This window comes from Mercenaria mercenaria, chromosome 7, assembly GCF_021730395.1.
Source record: "Mercenaria mercenaria strain notata chromosome 7, MADL_Memer_1, whole genome shotgun sequence".
NCBI classification, from domain to species: domain Eukaryota; kingdom Metazoa; phylum Mollusca; class Bivalvia; order Venerida; family Veneridae; genus Mercenaria; species Mercenaria mercenaria.
The window spans coordinates 14,213,258-14,240,398 of record NC_069367.1 but is presented as its reverse complement, the minus strand read 5'-3'; the positions used below and the strand labels follow the sequence as shown (position 1 = coordinate 14,240,398).

The window sequence follows — 27,141 nt, the reverse complement described above, 5'->3', positions numbered from 1 at the left end:
AGGATCCTGTTAGTGTCCTCTTGACGGAATCTGTAGTTCCTCTTAGGACGGAACTGTGTAGTGTCCTTAGTAGGAATCCTGTTAGGTCCTCTTAGTACGAATGCTGTTAGAGTCCCTTAGTACGATCCTGTTAGGTCCTCTTATTACGGACCGTAGAGTCCTCTTAGTACGGAACCTGTAAGCCAATCATAGGCGTTTGGTTTGGTGACGATATGATATGACGCTATACACCAACATAGAGCGCAGAGCATAGAACTGGACGCTGTGGTCCAGTGGTAACTTTCTACGAAACCAGGGGTTGTAAGTTGGACCTCCCGCTCCTCCGACTAAATTTACTAACATCGGCATAAGGGCTCCATGTATTGATGCTTTACTCTTAGCGTATTAAAGAACAAGGGAATCTTCTGGAATTGGAGCGTCTTCTATATCTTACACTACACTCAGCACAAATTACTGCCAGTCTTCTAGAGAAGTAGCCCAAAAGAGTTTCCGGTGGTAACTATAGATTGGCTTATAAACAAGGAACTAAAGTAACCGCAACGGTTTTAACGTTATTTCGACTTTAAAATGCACTGCCATCTATTCGATACACATACAACCTTTCCTTTGTCTGTAAATATGGTGGCTGATTTCCGCCATCTCGCTCTCTGGGTACCTTTTTTTGTCGTATCGGCTCATTGAATTTGTCGTTCTGGTGTGTGGTGCTCTAAACTCGCGACAGTAGGTAAGAAGGAGATGGCAGTACTTAGCCCCCATATAGAACGCTACAACATACAGCATGCACTAAATTTACGGCATGTTTATTCTTTGTAAAGCGTCTTAGTTTTATATTTTCATTATTATTTGAGGTTCTGAAAATAGAACCCCTTTTTGTTGCCCCTTGCTCTTTACAAACGCCGCTAACTTTACAATCAATCAATATATTGATGCCTTTTGTTGAAGCTCACATTTCAAATCAAAGGAGAAAAGCTTTACTATGTATTCCGGATTTTACTTTTTCCGACTAACTGACTTACTTCCGATGCGGAAATACGCAGCCCTCTTTAACTGTTTTGTGTCCAGGTTATTTTTCTGTTCCATTTACTCTTCAGCCATATCATTCAACCGATACACTAAAAGGATATTGGCAAATTTATGTGTAATAAAAACCAACCATTTGACAAATTGCTACAAACACAGATAACATCTGAAAACGGTTGATAGTATTATGTTAATTTTGAATGACTTATGTTTAACAAAACATATTGTCAACATAGAATCTCTAGATTTTTTCTGCAACTATTTTTAAACTTCTACAACCCGGACAAATGTAGTTTTCGTAATTAGAAGATTAAATAACTACTCTGCAGTAAAAATAGAATATAATTACATTCATATCTTTATATAACCGTATAGACGTTAATATTCTTAATTTCATTTTGCTATGTTATTGCTAAATGGGCAGAAGTTATAATAATTATTATAATGAAACTTTGAATGAATATACCTATTAGTACGTAAGCAAAAACAAAACAAATAAACATATTGTGTTCTTAACGCTAAATTAAAGTATAGATAATGGTGGATATGGGCCCAGAATGATTTCAAAGAGTTATTCTTTCTTTTTAGTGAAATTTCACATCTCGAAAGAGTCAAAAATAAATCCCCCCTGCCAGTATATTGAAATATAAATGTAATTTTCGCAATGCCGCACCGCAGAGTTTATTGACATTATTTCACAGACATTTTACACGGGCTGTATTGAGGTGTGAAACAAAAAAGAAATAAATAATGACGATGCATTGTTCCGTTCAACATCAAATTTTGCATGGTGCCAACGTTTGTTTACGCACATTTTTTTCATCAAACATTACATATTGTGTACTTTTAAATGGATTTTAAAATAACCGATTGTCTTTATCTAATGTTATTGTATTTTGAATGGAGTCACCCTCTTTTAATAAGAAGTATCCGTTTTTAAGACCGGGTAAGTCTTTGTTAAATTATTCAAATATTTTACAAGTGTTTGAACATACCAAATGAACTTAACTATATAATTTCAAAGTTCATAAATTTTAAAAGTCAAATGTATTCGTATGTTTACTTCATATTTGTCAACAAATGTGCTACTGAAGTACAAAATGGAATTAGTTTTGAAATTTGATATGTTATTACTTAAAAAGAGAATCTTCTTTCGGTAGTTCGTATTTGGATGGTTATAAACATGTGCACTTTTAGAACACATTATACACGATTTTAACAATGCCATTACCGGAAGGGTTAGATATGCTAATGGAGAAGAGTTACACAGACTCGTCAGGTACAAACAAACCATTTTTTTTGTGTATACAAGTCAGTAAATTTTAATCCATTAATCAGTTTAAAAGCGTATGTTAAGATAGATAATGTGCTGTGAAGAAAGGTCACGGTTGCTCAATCCGGAAGATTCGAATCCCATGGGGGTGACTAGTTCACTACCTTATTTAAGCATCATTGAAACAGAGTGCTCCGAGAGTTGCTATCAAGTTCTACACAGGGACCCAAAGTATCAAAGATTAGGGCCACAATTTATCAACGCTCTCAGCTTAAGAAACTTAAATGCAAACATTTGTTATTTGATGTATTTTTGTCTAACCATCTACCTAGAAATTTCTATTTAAAATAGGCATCTAATACCATTCTGAGGAATCTGGGTGGAACAGGTATATTCGGAGAACAAAACAAAAGAATAGATCATTCTAGACCCCCATTCTAAATCTCAGACTAAACCCGAAAATGTATTCAGGCCTAGTGCATGCGGATTCCCAAAAGTATAAAACTTTGACAATGATTATATACTTGATAACATCACGCAAGTAAATTTATTTGTCATTCTTTGAGAAAATTCTTAGTTTCGCCCGAACCGCGTACAGGCAACTAGTGGTAGATACCGCAGCCGTCGCGGGTCCATCTGGATGGTCTTTGTATAACGTGAAAAGCTGTTTGCTACCGTAAAAAAGCTATTGATTACTCACAAGCGGAAATTCATAATATCCATAATGCAGGTATTGGCGAAGTAGTCGCCACAGCGTCCGAAGCCTTTTTTTTAAAAGGGTATATAATGATCTTCGTTCTTTTTTTCAACTTACAATAATAAATATTACGAAAGTCGATAAACCCGAATATTGTTAACAAAGGGGACTGAAAACTAGAATTCATTGTTTTAGCCTTTGTATTATCGACGCTTTTGCGATAAAAACGCTGTTACTAAAGATACGTATGCTAAATTTACATCTATATACGGCATGTAAACAATTGAGATAACTTTGATTGATTTTCAAGTATCTTCTTTCCTTTGTTTTAAATGAAATTACCTGCACAAATCGTTATATTGATCGTTTAACGCATCCGCTCAAGCTATAATGATAGTACAGTACTTTAATACATTTATTTTTCAGAAGCTAGGACTCGATTTCAAATTAAAATCTCATCCTATATGTTGATTTTATATAAGACTCATATCAAAGCAATTATTTATTTAGGAAGGAGATATGACTGCAAATAATGCCTATGACTCGGGTATATCAGTTTCAGATATCTTTCCAAAGCTCAACCGCTTAGAACTATGCTTAATTGTTTGATGTGGAATCCTGCTTTCTCATTTAATCTTCCATCGCCTAATTATAAAAGTGCGATGGAAGGATAGTAGGATGGCGATGGTAAGATAGTAGGATAGTAGAATGGGGATTCTATGATAGTAGGATAGCGATAGTAGGATAGTAGGATAGCGATGTTAGGATGAAAGGATTAAAGATTTCCACCCAACTATCGCTATCTTACAATCCTACTATCCTACTGTCGCTATCCTATCATTCCTCTATCCTACTGTCCTACAACTATCGTTATCAAACTATCTTACCTTCCTAAAATGCTTCTATCCATTTCTATAATGTTTTTAAAAGTATCTTTTAGTAATAAAACATGATGGTAGGATAGTTAAAGGATAGTAGAACAGCGACGGAAGGATATCAGGATGGTGGGATTTAGATAGAGTATGCGATGGTAGGATGGTGGCTCAGCGACTGTAGTGGGGCAATAATGTTATCCTTTCATCCTACCATCATTATACCGCTGTCCTACTATCCTAGCAGCATACTATCGCTATTCAACTATCCTACCACCGAAATTTCAGCACCCTACAATCCTGTCGTCGGCATCTTGCTGTCCTACCATCCTATCATTCTACTCTACCATCGCGTTTCGGCGATGGTAGGAAATAAACAAGACAGGATCCCATGATGATTATCCCATCATCCTACTACACCTACCTTACCATCATACCATCGCGCTTTGATAACTGGGCGATGGTGATGGTAGATAAACAATACAGCCGCCGCAATGTTATCATATACACATATGATATACTAGATTTATGCTGAAATGAGGAAAGTGTATTATTTCCTTCAGCGTAATGCTCTTGTTTACATACCAGATTATATAATACGGTAAAGGAATACTAACATATTTTTTTTTATCTTTCTCCAAAAATCATATACTATAAATACATCCACTGTTTCAGTTTGACTCGGAAGTCAGTCAATTTCAAGCTAACTACCGCACAGCTATATTGATAAGTTAGAACAAAATCAGAAATGTTGCATTTGATCAGTGAATGAAATCGTCGTAATTACATAAGAGTCAGACGAATAATTAAATTATACAAATCGAAAGCATTATTCTGAAAGAAACGGGTTACTAATTAAGAAAAATAATTTCTTCTTAAAAACTGTATGTTGTTACGTCTTACTAATGGGAAATAAGAATTTTATGTTAAAAAACTATTTGCGTTTTAATGGGAACTAAACATTTCGGTATGTGTGACATTGTATGGTAAGACTATTTAATCAGCCCGCAGATGTCAAACCCGCTGCATTGTTTAAACAGTCAGCCCTTCAATATTATCAGAGATATCTATCAGGTTTTGTGTGTTCAAATTATCAAATTTCCAACACTTAATGAATAATAAATATCTAATACATTTGCAGCATTTTGCGCTATCAAATTCAACACTGTACTCATAATGGACTATACTTGATAGGGAATATTTATGTTTTCAAAACGTGTGAAAAAGAAAGAGTAAAATCCTTTTTAACACAAGGAGAAAATATTAATTTCTTGTTAGTTCTCTGTAAGAAAAGACGTAATTTGGATTTATCGTAGAATTATATTGTACCAAAACGTTATATGGCTTCATCATAGGATTATAGTGTATCAAAACGTATTTTGGACTTATAGATTTTTAGCGTACCATGTAACAAAAATGACATAGTAACAAAAATACTAAGTAATAATTTTGACAGAAAAAAAAATGAAAAGATTTTGTTTCAAATTGTTTAGAAAGTTAAGCAACACGTTGTAAGTTGTTAAATGCCACATACAAAAGTAATACGTCATTTTTCAAAGCCTCGAGCCGCAATTAAGGGGCCCGTGGGGCGATATATTATTCGTTTAGCGGGAACAGATGGGCTTGAAATCGGGTCAGAGGCTGGCACACCCAGAGAGTCGACCGTCCGCTTAAAGGGCTCAATAGCATCTCTAAAACCACTGACCAGTCATATTCTGAGGTTAAAACGTAGCAAAAAGAACAAGATGAAACAAGTGAACATAGAGTTCAAGGGAATGGACACCGACAGGTCGTCGGCAGAAGATAAAGTTCATTTGCCGCCGTTGACGTCGACACTTACATTTTCAGATTATCTGTGCAAGTGGTGTTTGACATACGTCGGCCAGCGTCGGCAGTTCTGCTCCGCCGACTGCGCGGCTCAGTTCAAGCTTTGTCAAAGGAGAAGAGAACAGAAACAGGTAAGCAAATGTCACGGTATAGAACTTTATTAAACAGTTGAGAGAAGTTATGTAAGTGGCTCATTTGCTCTGTTGGTAGATCAGTGGTATGATTTTTTCGCGGTTCCTAGCTCGAGGCAGCAACACGCTATTTGGCCCAGTGTACGGCACAAGTCAAACATTGTTTTCTATCCTTATTCGAGCAGGGAAGTATGTCACGGTATAGGACTTCATGTATAGATCTACTACTCGTATGTGATTGTGTAAGCGACACTGAAGCTTGGTGTGCACGGTGTTCCGAGGCCCTGGGTTTCAAGTCCAAGCCTGGATGCACATTTTTCTCACCCACATAAGCATATGTTTGCTCATACATACTAAGTACCATGATAATCTATATCCGATTGAAACCCAAGTTCTCAAACTACCAGTCTCCGCTTCTGAATATGGTTTTACATGCTTCTTCAATATTTTTGCGCATGTCAGTTAACTTAACAAGAGATAAGCTTAAAAAAACAGGAAAAAAAGATGAATATCTGTGTTCATCATTCTCGCCCATGGTTCCTGGTTCAACTCGGAATTTTGACGAACCTCTGATGGATGAGAATGGTATTCATATACATTAAAACATATACATGATAACCACCGAAAGTGAACTCTCCTACCAAGATAGTAGGCGGCACACAATATGAATATGCTATTAACTGTTGTATAGTCAAGTGTGACATATAGGGTCTTATGCGGTTGATTAAAGCTATCAAATGACCTCTGGGAAACTTTTACCCCAATGTGTACACTAAAAAGATATTTCAGTGATCTATTTCAAATGCCGACTACTCCTCGCAAAATAATCAAACGTGTTTGTAAACATTGACGGTTCAAAACAGAAGGGGATCCATGCTAAAAATTAATGACAAAATACAATATACATATCGCATATACTTAGCCCTGACCAACCTATATACCGGGTCAGTCTATTTTATAAGTACAACAATACTGTTGACCCATTTAAACGAAGAGTACATAGAAATGTATTCATAAATAAACGAACATCACACTATTTTCATTATTATAATATTATAACAGTTTTTAAAATTGTGTAAACAGTCTATAAGCTTGATCTCTTTTAGTAGGCATTGCATATGAGAGTAGTATTCTTATAGAAACTCATATATAATGTTTCTGCTTTCAGAATCTCAACATATCAGTAGATTACTATGGTAACGTGAAGCTCAGCATCCAGGGGCTGCCCATTGCAGCGGGCGAACACGGAGACGGTAGGTCGATTTCTTTAGGCGAAATAGTAAATACTGCCAAAGCAACAAAGTCGCCGAAAACATTATTAATATTTTAATGAAATGTTCTACATTAAATAGTTACTACGTTGTCTATGTCTATATGTTTAGTTACAAAAACTCACCTTTACTCCACCGTAACAAATCGAAGTAAATAACTAACATAAAACAACATATATGTTTTTAAGGTATAGGTCCATGTTTCGGAGAAAAAAGTTCGAACGTCATCAAATCATAGAAAGAAAGCATTGTTTTACATGAAAATTTAACAGCTTATAAAACATTTATATTACTCTACAAAACCATTGTCAATTTACTGATATATTTACTGAATTCCGGAAAGGGGCTGCATGAAGGGGCCGCATTTCTGGACAGTTCAGCGCCTTTAAAAACTCACCATTTTTTAAAAGCTGTTACACGTCTTCGTTTTGATGCATTTGTGTTTAAACTTTGCATAACTAGGTAAAACATCGTTTTTGACAATTGTTTACATTTATTTCTTTACAAATGACATTCTTATTTAAAGGGGGAGAACTCATTAAGAATATTTTAAGTATCCAACTCTGTGGGACAGAACAGTAAAACATGTATTGAACAGATAAGTTCTGTGTCAAGTTGCTGTTCATTCGTTAAAAAAATCTGTTGTTTTGTGATATACTGCTAAACCTTAAACTTGAGTTCTGAAACATGATTTAGGTCGCCGAGTTGTCCATAAGCAGTCCAGGAGTCTTTATGCTCGCCAGTTGTTCTGTCAGTCCAAGAAACTTGTGTCCAAAGCGACACATTGAAATATCGGTACATACATCCTATATACGCTATATATGTTCCGCTGCACGAATTATGTACACTAGTACGCTATGTATGAACCGCTACACGTATTCTGTACAATAGTACGCTATGTATGAACCGCTACACGTATTCTAAACACTAGTACGCTATGTATGTACCGGTACACGTATTCTGTACACTAGCAGCTATGTATGTACCGCTACACGTATCCTATATACTAGTACGCTTTATATAAATCGCTACACGTATTCTGTACACTAGTACGCTATATATGTACCGCTACACGTATTCTGTACACTAGTACGCTATATATGTACCGCTACACGTATTCTGTACACTAGTACGCTATGTATGAACCGCTACACGTATTCTGAACACATGTACGCTATACAGATCTATGTACCGTTACACGCATTCTGTATACTAGTACGATTAATGTACCGCTACATATATTTTGTATACAAGTACGCTAAATACGTATCGCTATGTACATATTTTGTATACAAGTACGCTATAAAGGTACCACTATACTTATTCTGTACACTAGTTCGCTATAAATGTACCACTACTCGCATTCTCTACACGATCACGCTATATATGTACAGCTACAATCGTTCTGTAAACTAGTACAAAATATATGTACCTATTACACGTGTTCTGTTTACTTTACACTAAATATGTACCGCTACAGCTACATGCATCCTGTATAATACATATTTACTGCTACATGTATCCTGTATCCGTACCGCTACAGGTATCCTTTATACGCTATATAGTTACCGTTACATGCGTATTGTATGCTACATTTGTACCGCTACATGCATCCTGTTTACTATATGTACCATTTCACGCATGCTTATATATGTAACCGCTACACGCATTCTGTTTACTATATGTACGTTTTCACGCATGCTTATAATATATATGTAACCGCTACACGCATTCTGTTTACTATATATGCACCACTACACGCATCCTTTGTACTATATATGTCTTATTATACTATATATGCACTGCCACACCAGTCCTGTATACTATATATGTATTGCCACACCCATCCTGTATACTATATATGTACTGCCACACCCATCCTGTATACTATATATGCACTGCAACACCCATCCTGTATACTATATATGTACTGCCACACCCATCCTGTATACTATATATGTACTGCCACACCCATCCTGTATACTATATATGTACTGCCATACCCATCCTGTATACTATATATGTACCGCTACACCCATCCTATGTACTATATATGTACCGCCAAACCCACCCTGTATACTATATATGTACTACCACACCCATCCTGTATACTAGATATATACTGCTACACCCATCCTGTATACGATATGTGTACTGCCACACCCATCCTGTATACTATATATGTACTACCACACCCATCCTGTATACTATATATGTACTACCACACCCATCCTGTATACTATATATGTACCGCCACACCCACCCTGTATACTATATATGTACTACCACGCCCATCCTGTATACTAGATATGTACTGCTACACCCATCCTGTATACGATATGTGTACTGCCACACCCATCCTGTATACTATATATGCACCGCTACACCCATCCTGTATACTACATATGTACTGCCACACCCACCCTGTATACTATATATGTACTACTACACCCATTCTGTATACTATATATGTACTGCTACACCCATCCTGTATACTATATATGCACTGCCACACTCCTGTATATGCACTACCACACCCATCCTGTATACTATATATGTACTGCCACACCCATCCTGTATACTATATATGTACTGCCACACCCATCCTGTATACTATATATGTACCGCCATACCCACCCTGTATACTATATATGTTCTGCCACACCAATCCTGTATACTATATATGTACTGCCACACCAGTCCTGTATACCATATATGTACTGCAGTACCCATCCTGTATACATTATATGCACAGGCACACCCATCCTGTATACTATATATGTACTGCCACACCCATCGTGTATACTATATATGCACTGCCACAACCATCCTGTATACTATATATGCACTGCCACACCTATCGTGTATACTATATATGCTCTGCCACACCCATCCTATATATTTTATATGGACTGCCACACCCCTATATATGAACTGCAACACCTATCCTGTATACTATATATGCACTGCCACACCCATCCTGTATACTATATATGCACTGCCACACCCATCCTGTATACTATATATGTACTGCCACACCCATCCTGTATACTATATATGCACTGCCGCACCCATCCTGTTTACTATATATGCACTGCCACACCCCTATATATGCACTGCCACACCCATCCTGTATGCTATATATGTACTGCTAAACCCATCCGGTATGCTATATATTCACTGCCACACCCATCCTGTATACTATATATGTACTGCCACACCCATCGTGTATACTATATATGCACTGCCACAACCATCCTATATACTATATATGCACTGCCACACCTATCGTGTATACTATATATGCTCTGCCACACCCATCCTATATATTTTATATGGACTGCCACACCCCTATATATGAACTGCAACACCTATCCTGTATACTATATATGTACTGCCACACACATCCTTTACAATTTATATGTACCGCTACACCAATCCTGTATACTATAAATGTACTGCGATACCCATCCTGTATACTATATATGCACTGCCACACCCATCCTGTATACTATATATGCACTGCATCACCCATCCTGTATACTATATATGTACTGCCACACCCATCCTATATACATGTACTATATATGCACTGCCGCACCCATCCTGTTTACTATATATGCACTGCCACACCCCTATATATGCACTGCCACAACCATCCTGTATGCTATATATGTACTGCTAAACCCATCCGGTATGCTATATATTCACTGCCACACCCATCCTGTATACTATATATGTACTGCCACACCAATCCTGTATACTATATATGCACTGCCGCACTCATCCTGTTTACTATATATGCACTGTCACACCCCTATATATGCACTGCCATACCCATCCTGTATGCTATATATGTACTGCCACACCCATCCTGTATACTATAGATGTACTGCCACACCCATCCTGTATGCTATATATGTACTGCCACACCCATCCTGTATGCTATATGTATGTACTGCCACACCCATCCTGTATATTATAGATGTACTGCCACATCCTGTACAATTTATATGTACCGCTACACCCATCCTGTATACTATAGATGTACTGCCACATCCTGTACAATTTATATGCACCACTACACCCATCCTGTATACTATAGATGTACTGCCATACCCATCCTGTATGCTATATATGTACTGCCACACCCATCCTGTATGCTATATATGTACTGCCACACCCATCCGTATACTAGATGACTGACATCATAATTTATATGTACCGCTACACCTCCGTATATATATACCGCCACACCCATCCTGTACTATATATGCACTCCACCCGTTTACTTAATGCTGCCCACCCTATGACTGCCTTCCCTCCGTATCTATATACTGCCACACCATCTGTATGCTAATATGTACTGCCAACCCATCCTGTATACATAGGTGTACCCACATCTTACAATTTATATTACCCACACCCATCCTTAATACTATTGACGCTACACCCACCTTACTATATATGTACTGCACACCCCTGTACTAATTACGCCACACCATCTGTAACATATGTACGTCACACCTGACAATTGTGTACGCAACCCACCTGTATACTATATGTACCGCCAACCCTCCTGTATCTATATGTACGCGCCCACCGTAACTATATAGTACTGCCACCCATCCTGTAACTAAATGTCCTCTCACCCCTTATACTATATATTAAGCCACACACTGTCTAATATGTACCGCTACACCCATCCTGATACAATATACCGCCCACCACCCTGTATACTATATATGTCTGCCACCCCATCTGTATACTATATATGCACTGCACACCATCCGTATACTATATATGTACTGCCACACCCATCTGATACATAATGCACGCGCACCCATCCTTTTACTATATATGCACTGCCACACCCTATTAATCACTGCCACACATCCTGTATGCTATATATGTACTGCTAACCCATCCTATGCTATATTCACGCCACACCATCCTGTTACTATTTACTGCACACCATCGTTTACTAATATCACTGCCACACATCCTATAACTATATAGCACTGCCAACTATCGTTATATTATATGCTCTGCCACACCTCTATATTTTTATTGGACTGCCACACCCTAATATGAACCACACCTATCCTGTATACTATATATGTACTGCCACACACATCCTTTACAATTTAATGTACCGCTACACCAATCCTGTAACTATAAATGACGCGATACCACCGTATACTATATATGCACTGCCACACCATCCTGTATACTATATATGCACTGCATCACCATCCTGTATACTAAATGTACTGCCACACCCATCCATATACATGTACGTATATGCACTGCCGCACCCATCTGTTACTATATATGCACTGCCACACCCCTATATATGCACTGCCACAACCACCTGTATGCTATATATGTACTGCTAACCCATCGTATGCTATATATTCACTGCCACACCTCCTTATACTAATAGTACTGCCACACAATCCTGTATACTAATATGCACTGCCGCACTCATCCTGTTTACTATAAACACTGTCACACCCCTATATATGCACTGCCATACCATCCTGTATGCTATATATGTACTGCCACACCCACCTGTATACTATAGAGTACTGCCACACCATCCTGTTGCTAATATGTATGCCACACCATCTGTATGCTATATGTATGTACTGCACACCCATCTGTATATTAAGATGTACTGCACATCCTGTACAATTTATATGTACCGCTACACCCATCCTGTATACTATAGATTACTGCCACATCCTGTACAATTTATATGCACCCTACACCATCCTGTATACATAGATGTACTGCCATACCCATCCTTATGCTATATATGTACTGCCACACCATCCTGTATGCTAATATGTACTGCCACACCATCCTGTATACTATAGATGTACTGCCACATCAAGTACAATTTATATGTACCGCTACACCCATCCTGTATACTATATATGTACCGCCACACCCATCCTTATACTATATATGCACTGCGCACCCATCCTTTTACTATATATGCACTGCCACACCCTAATATGCATGCCTTTCCATCCTTTTGCTATTATTACGCACACCCGTATACTATAAGTACTGCCACACCCATCCTGTATGCTATATATGTACTGCCACACCATCCTGTATGCTATATATGTAGCAACCTCTGTAACTATAGGTGTACTGCCACATCCTGTACAATTTATATGTACCGCTACACCCATCCTGTATATACTATATATGTACCGCTACACCCATCCTGTATACTATATATGTACTGCCACACCCATCCTGTATGCTATATATGTACTGCCACACCCATCTTGTATACTATAGATGTACTGTCACATCCTGTACAATTTGTATGTACTGCTACACCCATCCTGTATACTATATATGTACCGCCACACCCATCCTGTATACTATATATGTACCGCCGCACCACCCTGTATACTATATATGTACTGCCACACCCATCCTGTATACTATATATGTACCTCTACACCCATCCTGTATACTATATATATACCGCCACACCATCCTGTATACTATATATGTACCGCTACACCCATCCTGTATACTATATATGTACCGCCGCACCATCCTGTATACTATATATGTACCGCCACACCATCCTGTATACTATATATGTACGAGACTACCACACCAATCCTGTATACTATATATGTATTGCTACAGCCATCCTGTATACGATATATGTACTGTCACAACCATCCTGTATACTATATATGTACCGCTACACACGTTCTGTATACTATATCTATTTTGCCACACCAATCCTGTATACTATAGATGCCTCGCTACACTCATCCTTTATACTATATAGGCTACGTCCCGCTACACCCATCCTATATACTGTATATGTACCGTTACACGCATCCTTTATGGGGACTCCAAGGCCGAGTGAATAAGGGCACTGACTTCTTATCAATTGCCGCTCACCGATGTGGGTTCGAGCCTCACTCTGGGCGTTGAATTCTCCATGTAGCTGGCTTATGGAAGGTCGGTTGTTCTACCTAGGTCCCCCACCGCTAATAATTTTTAATACACGGCGGGGCACCTGGGGTCTTCATTTACCGTTAAAGCTTGAAAGTGGCCATGTGACCTAAACTGCGTCGACGCGACGTTAATATGTACCGCTACACGCATCTTATATGCTTTATATGTACCGCCAACGCTTCCTGTATTTTGTATATGTACCGCTATACGCATCCTATATACTATATATGTACCGCTATACGCATTCTGTATATGTACCGCTACACGTAACCTGTATACTATATATGTACCGCTACACGCTTCCTGTATACTATATATGTACCACTACATGCATTCTGTATACTATATATGCCTACATGCATTCTGCATACTATATATGCACCGCTACACGCATCCTGTTTACTATATATTTATTATGTACCGCTACACGCTTCCTGTATACTATATATGTACTGCTACACGCATCATGTATACTGTATATGTACCGCTACACGCATCATGAGTCCGCCTCGGTAGTTGTAGAGCTTCCGCTTCGAGTGCGGGAGGTCGTGTGTTCGATCCCTGGCCGCGTCATACCAAAGACGTAAAAATGGTACTAGTAGCTTCCTCACTTGGCGCTCAGCATTAAGATGATAGTGCTAGGACTGGTCAGCCCAGTGTCAGTATAATGTGACTAGATGGGGTATAATGTCATGGATCTATGGCTTGATATTCCAGTGAAGCAGCACTATAAAGTTGGGCATTGTGCTCACTGCTACAAGTAGACACCGTCGTTTACATGACTGAAAAAATGTTGAAAATGACGTTAAACCCGAACACACAATACACGCATCATGTATACTATATATGCACCGCTACACGCGTCCTGTATTCTGTATATGTACCGCTACACGCATCCTATATACTTTGACCGCTACACGCATCCTGCATTCTGTATATGCACCGCTACACGCATCCTGTATACTATATATGTACCGCTATACGCATCATGTATACTATATATGTACCGCTACACGCATCCACGCATCCTATCTGTATACTATATATGTACCGCTACACGCATCCTGTATGTTATGTGTACCGCATTATATATTAGTCGATGAATTGGATAATACTCGATGAGGACGCCGTTAAATACAGATAGAAGTTTGTATTTTTAAATTTACAGCGCAATTCCCTAGGTGTTTTGTAGAATCAGGCCGAAAATATGGTATGATATGCGTTTAGTGAAGGTCTTAAGACAAGTCATACCTTTTCACCGAATACATGACACATAAATTCTTATGTTATAATTCCTGTTCTTTTTTTATTTCAGATATTCCGGTTGGAAATTCATATCCGGTTCAGAATGCTGGTAAACAACAGTTTTAAATGATATCAAAAGGGAAACGAAATTTTGCTCTACTGTTAATTATGTATAAAAGGTCTTCTTCAATGAAAGAATTTTAAATATCGGGTTAAATTGAGAGAGTTAAAAGCCTTTTAACAGTGATCAAAACAGCAGCAATTTTCTTCCCATTACAACATAAAACAAAATGTTTTAAAATATTTATTTGAACTTTCTCTACTCGTACTCGTTTCCGGTGCACGTATAAATTCCATGATATTTTACAAAAATCAAAGTAAAGTTCTCTCGTACAGTTTCTACATCTTAAATTTATGAAACCTATTTATAAATAATAATTCAATAGTGTGTAAATGACGCTATAAACACAATGAAACGGGTAGCCATTTCTCTTAAATTTCAAAGTGATACATCTTTTTCTATAGTTTTCCTATTCTAAAAAATCTTTTGCAATTGTTTCATGTTAAAACAACGCATGGTTTTATATTTTTATAAGGTTTTTAATTTCATGTATAAAACAGATGCTACTGCTGTCCAAATAGAGACTTCGCATAATTGATTACAATGTAGTTAGAAAAATGCTACTTTCAAAAAAATGCTACTTTTACACATGAAATTGTCACAAAGGGAGATAGTCAAAACAGTTCATATTATAGTACTTTTATTATGTTATACATTTAGTCAAACCTATGACAAATACATGAGAAAAAACACTTATCAACCATTGGATTTAAAAAAAGTAATTTATTTTATGTTCGTAACAAAAAATATGGCAGCCACATTTTAATCAAAGACATTATGATCCTTTCATAAAAATGACATGTCATTTAGAGGTCACTGTCATGTTATCCTCAATTAACAATACGAAGTTTTTAAATAAAATATTTTATATAACATGCTTACACTTATTTCTTTAAATAGTAGTCGAAAATAACTTTTCAAATTTGGCTTTATTCCTATAAATTATATATCCGATTATAGCAAATGCAAATCACATAAGGTTATTATCAAATATTATGTGTTAAATGCGTTAAATATGTTAAATCAAATCTGCCAGTTTTAAGTGTCAATAAACTCAGTATTAGGAATGAAAATAAGAATTAAATAAATAAAATATGACTAAAGAATTTATCTTGCCCGGTAAGGGACTTAAGTCATTGGAAACTGCAAGGATTTCAGCGTTCATGCGCAAATACAGGCGACATAACATGTAAGTACACGTATATTGTCTTTCAAACGAAAATGACTTTTAACAGTTAAACATTCTGTGCTTAGTTTTATACAATATAAATACCAGATACTGCACACATACTGAATAAGAGGGTCATCATGACCGAAGACCGCTAACCTGAGTTTCACAGATTGCTTAAACAGTTTTGGAAGTGGGACACGCATGAAAAATATCTGATTTTATTCAAATTAGGCCAGCGTTTTCTGAAAAGTAGATTTTTAAAGTTTCAACTATATGCATATAGGAAATACTATATAAATAAATGGAAAGGTAACTATAACCCCTCTGGTGGCTGATTTCAATAAACTGGAATAATATGAACTAAAGTATTTCAGAGACAAAAAGTCTGATGTTTTATGTAAAACAGTTTATCATTTAAGTACTTTTTTTTCAACGATATGACTTAATGGCCTATGGTTTTTACCCAAGCGACCCTGTTACAAATTTGATTTTGAATAGACAAACATTTTCACCAGTCTCACGAAGATGTGACCGCTAGCGTATTAACTTGACCCTAATATGATTTGGTTTAGTGACCTAGTTTTTGACCTAGATAATCAAGTTTCAAACTTGACGTTGTTTTCATAGAGACAAACATTCTTACAAAGTTTTAGGAAGATATGATGGAAAATGTGGTCTCTTGAGTGTTTACAAGGTATTGTTTTTTTAACACATAGACCTAGCTTTTGATCTCAGTTATTTCAGTCTGACCTAGATTTCATAAAGACAAACATTCTGAGAAAGATTTATGATTACTGATTACTGCCTCTATGGTGTTTTCATGGTATTTCTATTACTTAACATAGTGACTTTTTTTTTCAAAACATCTCACATAGCGTTCTAAGTTCAGATGAGCTAAAACTAGGAAATTCCTTCTTCAAACAAATGCTGTTTTTTTTTTTTTTTTTTTTTTTGGTGAAAAGCGGTTTAACATGGGACAGGAGAGGGTGTAAGAGTTATCATTCATGTTCGAGTATTAAATTGCTCAGCAAGAACGGTTCTTTACATCTTTGTTGCCATAGTTTGTTTTGCATAATACGTCGGTAAGGTGAAAAGGGGAGAGAATCCTGCATGTACATACTTTCCTTAGTGTATACTGTAGGGATAACGCATGTTTTTTCGTGTTATAACAGCTGCAGATTCCCGAGGGATTCTGAAGATGCTATAACACGAAAAGAACATGCGCTAACACTATTCTAGCATAAAACGCATAAAAAACCAGGTAAATGAATATATTGTCCCTCAACGTCATTGAATTTCCATAAAATGCGCGGTAAAGTCTACGTTGTTTTGTCACGTTGACGTCATTTCATTTTGAATTATCCGTTTTGGGGCCGTAATGCATTTACGCTTTGCCACGGAACGTGCATATATAAAAAGGTGTTATAACAGCACGTGAGCGCGAGAATCCCTCTGTTAACACACGTTTTCTCTCCTGTTAAAACACCCCCGAAAAGTGACAATAACAGCACTTTTATGCCAGAATAGAGAAAAAACTTTGAAAATTTAAAGGTTCATGGTTAACGAAGCTTTTGTCTTTCTTCACTATGTACAGTAGCTCAAAGTCACAATTTTTTGAATGTTGACACATCACATGCATTTGAAGTCCTACAAGTATGCGCACAAGTATTCTGTTCTTTACATGTATTCTGGTCAAACATCTGAAACAGCCTATGCCAACTGAGAACTGGTTGTTATGGAAACTAAACGGTAGCCCCTATTGAAATTATTTGCAGTGCACCCAGGAGCAGTTTCGTTCACTTCTTTCTACATTATTCAGGCGCCGGCGGCAGACGTGGACGCCGACGGAAAAGATGTCGGAATTGTGCAAAACTTCTCAAAGACGAGGAAGACTTGGAATTCTGCGACGAGGCTTGTCAGGAAATGTACATTGAACGCAGTAAAAAGGATGATTTCGTTAGTAAGTAAACTGTTTAGTCACCTTTACCCTAAAATATTTCTTAAATGGTCTGATCCATCATTCAATTTGGTCAGTACCACTTATTATTCAAAGGGGTGTTCACTGAATATCTACTGACTGAATAGCGAACAGTGTAGCCGACGATCAGTCTGCACGGGTTGATCTTGGTCTGCACTGGTCGCAAAGGCAAAATCACTTGCCGCCAGCAGGCTAACGGTTAAATTCAGTGGGCAGGATTTACCACTTATTATTCAAAGTGGTGCTCGCTGAAAATTTACTGACTGAGGCAAACAGTACAGACTATGATCAGCCTTCATGGATGTGCAGGCTTATCTTGTTCTGCGCTGCTCCCAAAGGCAAAGTCACTTTCCGCCAGCAGACTAAAGATGCTGTGAGCTTACAATCAAATTAGTTTTTTTTACTTACTAGAGTCATTTAACTATTTTTGTGTCCCCTTTATCTAATATCTTCAGGCCTAATGTTTGGAAAAAATTAATCTTGAAAATTCAGCTGATTCTTAAATCCTGCTGTTACTATTTTTAACTCACCTGTCACATAGTGACAGGGTGAGCTTTTGTGATCGCCCTTCGTCCGTCGTCCGTCCACAATTTCTTGTCTGCACGATAGAGGTTTCATTTATGATTTTATTTTAACCAAACTTGCACACAACTTGTATCACCATAAGATATCGGTTCATTTTTTGAACTGGCCAGATCCCATTATGGGTTCCAGAGTTATGGCCCCTGAAAGGGCCAAAATTAGCTATTTTGACCTTGTCTGCACAATAGTAACTTTATTTATGATTTGATTTTTACCAAACTTGCACACAACTTGTATCACCATAAGATCTCGGTTCCTTTCTTGAACTGGCCAGATTCCGTTATGGGTTCCAGAGTAATGGCCCCTGAAAGGGCCAAAATTAGCTATTTTGACCTTGTCTGCACAGTAGCAGCTTTATTTATGATTTGATTTTTACCAATCTGGCACACAACTTGTATCACCATAAGATCTTGGTTCCTTTCTTGAACTGGCCAGATTTCGTTATGGGTTCCAGAGTTATGGCCCCTGAAAGGGCCAAAATTAGCTATTTTGACCTTGTCTGCACAATAGCAGCTTCATTTATGATTTGATTTTAACCAAACTGGCATACAACTTGTATCACCATAAGATCTTGGTTCCTTTCTTGAACTGGCGAGATTCCATTATGGGTTCCAGAGTTATGGCCCCTGAAAGGGCCAAAATTAGCTATTTTGACCTTGTCTGCACAATAGCAGCTTCATTTATGATTTGATTTTAACCAAATTGGCATACAACTTGTATCACCATAAGGTCTTGGTTCCTTTCTTGAACTGGCGAGATTCCATTATGGGTTCCAGAGTTATGGCCCCTGAAAGGGCCAAAATTAGCTATTTTGACCTTGTCTGCGCAGTAGCAGCTTTATTTATGATTTGATTTTTACCAAACTGGCACACAACTTGTATCACCATAAGATCTCGGTTCCCTTCTTGAACTGGCCAGATCCCATTATGGGTTCTAGAGTTATGACCCCTGAAAGGGCCAAAATTAGCTATTTTGACCTTGTCTGCACAATAGCAGCTTCATTTATGATTCGATTTTAACCAAACTTGCACACAACTTGTATCACCACAAGATCTCGGTTCCTTTCTTGAACTGGCGAGATTCCATTATGAGTTCCAGAGTTATGGCCCCTTAAAGGTCCAAAATTGGCTATTTTGGCTTTTGCAGCCACATAGAGACTTCATTTATGGTTTTATTTGATACAAACTTCCAAAAATAACTTCAACAACAATAATTCTTGGATTCCAGATTCCAAGCGTAGGTTCAGAGTTATTTTATATCTGATTACCTCCCCTGATTGTAATCAAAATGGATTTATATCAGTAAGAACTTACAGTACTTATTTGAAATTTCATTATTGTCATTAGTTGGACTGTGCCAATCAGTGTAGATAATATGGACTGATTTTATGTCAAATTACCTCCCTTTATTTCAAATTAAAATGGGTATATCTCCGTAACTAATGAAGATACTGATCTGAAATTTCATTTATGTCAACATATTTATTTGGCAGATCCTTTTTTTCTTCACTTACAATATTTTTTTTTTTAATTACTTCCCTTTTACGTTACTATAAATAGCTTATTTTAGTAACTTTTTTATTATTGGCCGTAGGGAAAAACCGAGACCACTTTTCTGTGGTACAACATGGATGGTACCTCCAATTTGTAGGTGTATTTTGACATATCTGTACCTTGTAAGATTTTTTTTTTCTTTTTGGTTAAATTTCTTCCCTTTGTTGTTACTGTCCTTTGGACTTAGATATTTTTTCTGAGGACCTTCTTGTCCTCAAGTGCAATGATAACAGGTGAGCGATATAGGGCCATCATGGCCCTCTTGTTTTTCTGAAGTAGACGGTGGTTTATTATATTCTGAGTGCTGATGTGGTTTTTTCTTTTCTTTTATTGTTGTTGTTGTTGTTTTGTTTTCGTTTATTCTGAAATACATGTCGGCGGGCTGTTTCAGAAAGTTGGCATCTGTTCGGCATTTAGAAATCGATCGGCATTTTCAAACGTTATTTCAGACATGTTTTATAAAGTGAAATCAGCAAGGGAAGCATTAAAAGATAAGGGTTGAAATGTACAAATTCAAAACATGAAAAGAAACAACCAGTTTAGTTTACAGTAAATAACAATCTCAGTTAATACATCTAGTTTCCAAATAGTGTTTATATTTAACTTATTTCAGATATATTTCAACAAAAAGAAGCAGGTAAAAAATATCTGACAAAATTTCTAAATTGTATTTTTATGTTGCTTATGTCTTTTATCTATTCATATGCTTATACTTGTAACTACGGTGGTATGTTTAGGACATGCATTTGTTATTTTTAAGATTAAATTATCTAGTGCGCACAGCATCTTATCTCGAGCGCACGACATCTTATATCGTTTGCAGGACTTTGACTTCTTACATTTTCTTTTCCAAACTTCTTAAACAATAAAATGAAATTAGAATATTTGTAAAGTGTTTTGTCAGTCTTTCTATGTCTTTTTTTGTTTTAATTTTTGCTTTTCGAAAGTTGCAAAGTATATGGAACGCCATTGTTGTCTTTCGCTAGTGTTATAAAATGCGCTTTTTGGATTTACTAGTTTTTGTTTTCCTTGTACTTTTGTTTTCTTAAAGATGGCCAATCACATCTAAGCAATATTTTAGAGATTTATTAAAGGAACAAAAAGACCCATTACAAAAAGTTAGATCCCTATTAGGAATACAGCTTTCATTGGCGCTATACAAGTTTGTAATAACCCCCTTTAAAAGAACTGGAGCGTTTCCTTTTGATTTTACTATAATCTTTGCTATTTCATTTTCATTGAAAAATGCATGATTTATTTTCTAATGAAATTTGTAATTACCTCCCCTTAATATGAAAACGTTTCTGTATATAGCTGATTATCTATTTTTATTGCAATATGATTTCTAGTTTCACATTAACATTTGATAGGTATTGGGATATTTTTTCAACTATATAAGATAAAAGGCAAGTTAAAAACATATGTAGCTTCTCGGAATTCATCTATTTTCAATCTGTCCTGTTTGCAACCTAGGTACGCTAAGGGAGGTAACTATAATTTTAAAGTTGCATTTCTAAGTAATTACGCAAAAGATATATCTCTGGCAAACATAATACAAAAGTTCTCATATTCATATCAATACCTAGGCAAAGTTTGTGTATTAGATTTATACAGGACAGGAAAATCAAATGCTAAACGAAACTCCAGTGAACATCTTTCACAAATTATGAACTCAATGGACACAAATAAGTATAACTAATCAATAATTATTGTTAAAAGTTTCAAACATTAGTTGACAAAAATCTTAATAACCACCTTAAAACGTGTGCTTTGAACTTTTATCATCAGTTTGGCTCATATTTATCTTCTTTTTTTTTTTTTTGTTAAAGCGGAACGCCGTCGGATACGAAAGTGGTTAACGGACGCCCAAGACCAGTATACAAAACAAGTTGGCGACGGATACCCAGGTAAATTTCACGTCATAGGTCTTTAAATGGTAAAGAACGGAAAAAAGTAACCGCGTATTATGTTATTTTCATTAACTGCGGATCTCAGTTTCGGATTAATGGATGAATTCTGCCCTTTGATCATATAACTTAAATATTACTTAGACATGTGTACAATACGAATTATATGTTAAATATAAGGTTAACTTTGTCAAGGGTATGGCCATGAATTCCTAAATCTGTCTCCAAAACACATAAGGTGAAGGTCATTTACTGGTGAACAAATCTTTAAATGTATTAACTGTGGTGAACAGAAGCTGATGCTAAAATGTTAATTTGTATTATGATTGCGAGAAAGGTGTTCAGAAACTTCGGTGAATAGTGTTTTGCATGTATGTGGGTTCATACTTTGTGATTCTCACAGAGGGTGCAGATATTACAAGCGGACCGGCTGCTCTAAATCCGCTTCCGGTTACGAGAACTCCCATACCTCCAATACCACCCATTCAAATACCTAACACGGAATCATTAAAGCGTCCAAAAGGTATAGAGGCGTGATTAGCACATTGATAAAATTGTTGTGTTTTGTATTTGTTATCCTCACACCAATTAACAATGTTTGAACATTTACTTACAGTAAATTCTTTTCTTATTGGGAACAAAGCATAAACGCACTAAACAATTAGTCTTCTTTATTTGAATAAGAAAAGTTTACAGTGCAGGAGAAATCAAAAGAATACTGTGGGCCAACTTCGATGCAACCAAGGCAAAACACTGTAAAAATGAATATGTTCAAAAATGAAAACCCAAACTGCTGAATGTGTTTGACATACGTTCCATATTTGATTACAAACACACCCAACATTGATCTTTAATGTGATTTATCGAGGAATCGTTAGGAATTTCAGTAAATGCAGAACAAAAAAACAAACAACTGTTTGAATCTGCCATTACGTGACCATTTTGTTCGGTTGAGTGTGATTTGGCTTTTTAATGAATGCATCCTTTCAGCATGTTTTCATTTCAAATGAAACTGACTCATGAATGTTATAGGCCTACCCATTTGATAACTATGGTTTTCATATATTTTGTTCCTTTTAAGTGAAGTTTACTGTAAATTTATATGTATATGCGGTGTGCACACTTACACTATTACAGTCTTGTGTGATTCTTATGCGACTAAATATTTCTGAAAGTAGCGGACTCGTAGCGACAATCGGCAATTTCCGTGTGATTTTGTATTTTCGTTATTCAGTTCGGCATTCTTCGGATGTAAATGCAATATAAATGTATAAGGAATACCCAATTTGCCGCTAGTCTTTTACAAGTCCGCTACCTTTGTATTTTTACATAAGTATTGCACATAAAACCATTACTTTAAGTATGGATTTTCATAAAGTCTTTAATCATTTTATTATCTAAGCTCTGTCTTGTTTTTGTTACGAACACTTTATGAATATACTCAAACGTATAAAGTATTTATTCATCAATTTTGTTTCATTGAGACATATGTAATTTTCCATGTATTTATCTTTTTATGTATAGGATCTAGTGAAAGGGAGTGTGATACGCGTTTTATATTGCTTATATACCGACAAAATGTTCCGACTGGCACGAGATGAATATCTGGTTCCGTTTTTTGCCTCTGCCTCTATAATTTGCCTTCAACGGATATTCACGACCTAGTAATTAGACAGTTCTTTAATTAATGGTCATATCTGGTTAAGATTAAATCTAAATAGGTGAAGGCATACATTTAAGCAAAGGGTCATTACAACGTTAGTTTGATCTAGGATGTATTCAGCTATCTTGGGAGTCTAGATCCTAGATCAAGTACCATCTGATATTATAACCCTCTTGTACTACATTCTTGTTTTCCAGAGTCGGCGAGAAGTTTAGGGAATAGTGGGTTTTCGTTTCGACGTATTCAGCACGTTCCCGAGACAACATTTCGTCTGCAAAGAGGTAATAGTTTTTACATTATAACTTTACTATCGACTTACAGAACGGTCATGTGACTAACAAAATGGCAAACCTAGACTGTATTTCTGTTAATGAAGAACGGTCGCCTTATTATTGGTTCTAGAATCGTCTATCATCCGAAGACCAATTGTAAGCGAGATTTGTGTCGCTTCGAAAATTAGTAACATCCTACACGGGCTGGCATCTGGAAATAAATGAGCCGTGCCATGAGAAAACCAACGTTGTGGGTTGGCGACCAGCATGGATCCAGACCAGCCTGCGCATCCGCGCAGTCTGGTCAGGATCCATGCTGTTCGCTACCAGTTTCTCTAATTGCTATAGGCTCTGAAAGCGAACAGCATGGATCCTGACCAGACTGTGCGGATGCGCAGGCTGGTCTGGATCCATGCTGGTCGCAAAGCCACTATGTTGGTTTTCTCATGGCACGGCTCAAATCTTATTCTTAGCAAACTAATTGTTGAATGGGTCCGTCGTATGAAAGACCCTTTCAAGGCTAGACTCGAACCAACAACTGCAGGGAAACGATCACCTTGATCACGTGACAGTTCACCTTGATCAGGTGACAGTGAAGGCCCTCTAAGATCATTGTTTAGTAAGTTCGTTATTACTGCGTACTTCATTTTTATTTACATGAAGAAAACATAAGAAAGTTATATATACACGGATTCTTGAATAGTAAAGTGACATTCCAAATTGTGTTTCCTTGCAGATGAGGTAATAACAGGTGGTCCAGTGACATTAAACCCTATACCATTAAGGAAAGGTCCACCACGCCCAACCCGAGGGAGAAACATTGATATGGATCCAGGTAATATTTCACCCTAGACAGTAGAGTGGCTGTTAAATTCCAAACTTGTCTACCTATTGACAAAAGAAAAGTTCAAAACAGTCTCCGAAAATAATGTATAAGACTATTATCACATTGTATGACTTCATAAAAACATGGACAATTAATATTAGAACAAGAAATGCAATATAAATTCCATGTACATTCAGATAATTGGACGAATCGCATACTGCAAAAGTAAAGATACCTTGAATACTTTCTATGTTCTTAAAGGCTGTGACATACATGTCAGTTTGCATGTAAATCATGGCAATCATTTGAATTAATAGGCTTTGCCAAGCCTGTCGCCATTTTAGGATCTCATATGGTTTTACCATCGTCACGTGATTTGCTTGACAGCGGTCAGTTAATCGCTAGGGGAGATAATCACTGCAGGAAATTTGGCTGTACAGTATGGGATATATTCAAACACGTACCCGTCCTGGTCGCTTTTCGAATGCCAGGGTACTCACCATATTGTACAAAGCAACGTCTCGTATCACCCAATCGCATAGACGCCTTATGGTAAAAAAATCGACAAATTTAAAAGCGTCTTTACTGGTAAATGAAATCTCACTTGATTTACGAGATTTCACTTTATGTTCATGCGAGAGTTCAAATATAATGCATTTCATAGATATTTTTAATGAACTCTTAGTCAGCTGAATGATGTGCTTATAAATGAGTATAATTATCTATTTCAGATAAAAGGCAGTTGATGATCGACTTAAAGTGGATACCTAAGTTCAATATATAGTTCACAACATATACTTACATGTCCATCAACGTACATTACTGTGTCACATTCATTTGGGAAGACATTGTATACTCGTTATTACAAACAGTGAACCTAACATTTCAAATGAATGCAAATGCGCATTGGTGTCATTAGCACAGTATTTGGTTTAATATGCTTCAACATGTATTATGAGTTTATTATTTGAGATAACGTATGACAGTCTTGATGCATCTGTGTTATATCTGTTTTAAAACACGTTTTCGTTACATTGCGCAGCTGTTCATGTACTAGACGACAAATATCTAGAAATAGGACGTAGAATTCCGTACATGGCACCGTTCATTTTTTTTTCATTTACATTCATTCTTATATTGTAGCTACCATTCATTCTAATTTGTAAATATTTTAAGACATTATGAATATTTTCGCAAACATTTCTATCACATTTTTGTTTTTGTTTAATATTTCGCTAAGACGGTGCAAATAAATATTGTTTATTATGTTTTTAGTATTCATTTCGTCTCTCTTTCAACATTATTTTTCTACTTGTAACATTTTGGCGGGAAAAATAAATACCTGTAGATTTAATCCACTACTGGCGCCAATGATAGACTTTACTTTCATTGTCCCCTACTGGTGGAAAACCGGTTGCGGGTACTATAGGCGACACACCCAAACGCCTTGCTCAAAGATCAAGGTATGTGGCACTTGGAGATCTGCATCGTCTGTTTTGTGGCCGCCCTATAACTGTGCCATCCGCCAAGAAATTACTTGGCACAAATGTTTTCAATAATGAGACAATGTATCATATACAACTCACAGATCGAGCTTCATGCGGTCAACGTCAGTTCGAAAGGTCAATGGTTTACACGGTCTGTTCAATTTGTCGGAATTACTCTGTCATCCATCTAGGATTTTAATATTTCTTTGGTACAAATGTTCCACATGATAGGTTGATGTGTCA

The 27,141-nt window shown here is 36.8% G+C and overlaps 1 protein-coding gene across 6 annotated transcripts; it reads left to right on the top strand.

The window, feature by feature from the left end:
* The first annotated feature begins 1,775 nt into the window (after positions 1–1,775).
* LOC123554876 (uncharacterized) lies at positions 1,776–26,681 on the top strand. 6 transcript variants are annotated; one of them, XM_053547621.1, is made up of 11 exons: positions 1,776–1,966; positions 5,711–5,820; positions 6,989–7,073; positions 15,409–15,447; positions 18,450–18,590; positions 21,357–21,380; positions 22,573–22,650; positions 23,054–23,173; positions 24,511–24,594; positions 25,322–25,420; positions 26,143–26,681. In XM_053547621.1, the coding sequence occupies exons 1-11, from the start codon at positions 1,921–1,923 to the stop codon at positions 26,193–26,195; spliced, it is 879 nt and encodes a 292-aa protein (XP_053403596.1). In that variant the 5' UTR covers positions 1,776–1,920; the 3' UTR covers positions 26,196–26,681. The 6 variants fall into 6 exon arrangements, with proteins under 6 accessions (XP_053403596.1, XP_053403595.1, XP_053403592.1 ...); XM_053547620.1 differs by lacking the exon at positions 1,776–1,966 and adding an exon at positions 2,005–2,299; XM_053547616.1 differs by lacking the exon at positions 1,776–1,966 and having other exon boundaries at positions 4,865–5,820.
* The last annotated feature ends 460 nt before the right edge of the window (positions 26,682–27,141 follow it).

What these genes read in the sequence shown, in the direction of transcription:
- LOC123554876 (XM_053547616.1), top strand. Translation starts at nt 5,386, where the DNA reads ATGCCACATACAAAAGTAATACGTCATTTTTCAAAGCCTCGAGCCGCA. An exon ending in GGAGAAGAGAACAGAAACAG is followed by an intron (nt 5,821 to 6,988) that starts GTAAGCAAATGT and finishes TTCTGCTTTCAG; the next exon opens with AATCTCAACATATCAGTAGA. An exon ending in AAACATTGATATGGATCCAG is followed by an intron (nt 25,421 to 26,142) that starts GTAATATTTCAC and finishes TATCTATTTCAG; the next exon opens with ATAAAAGGCAGTTGATGATC.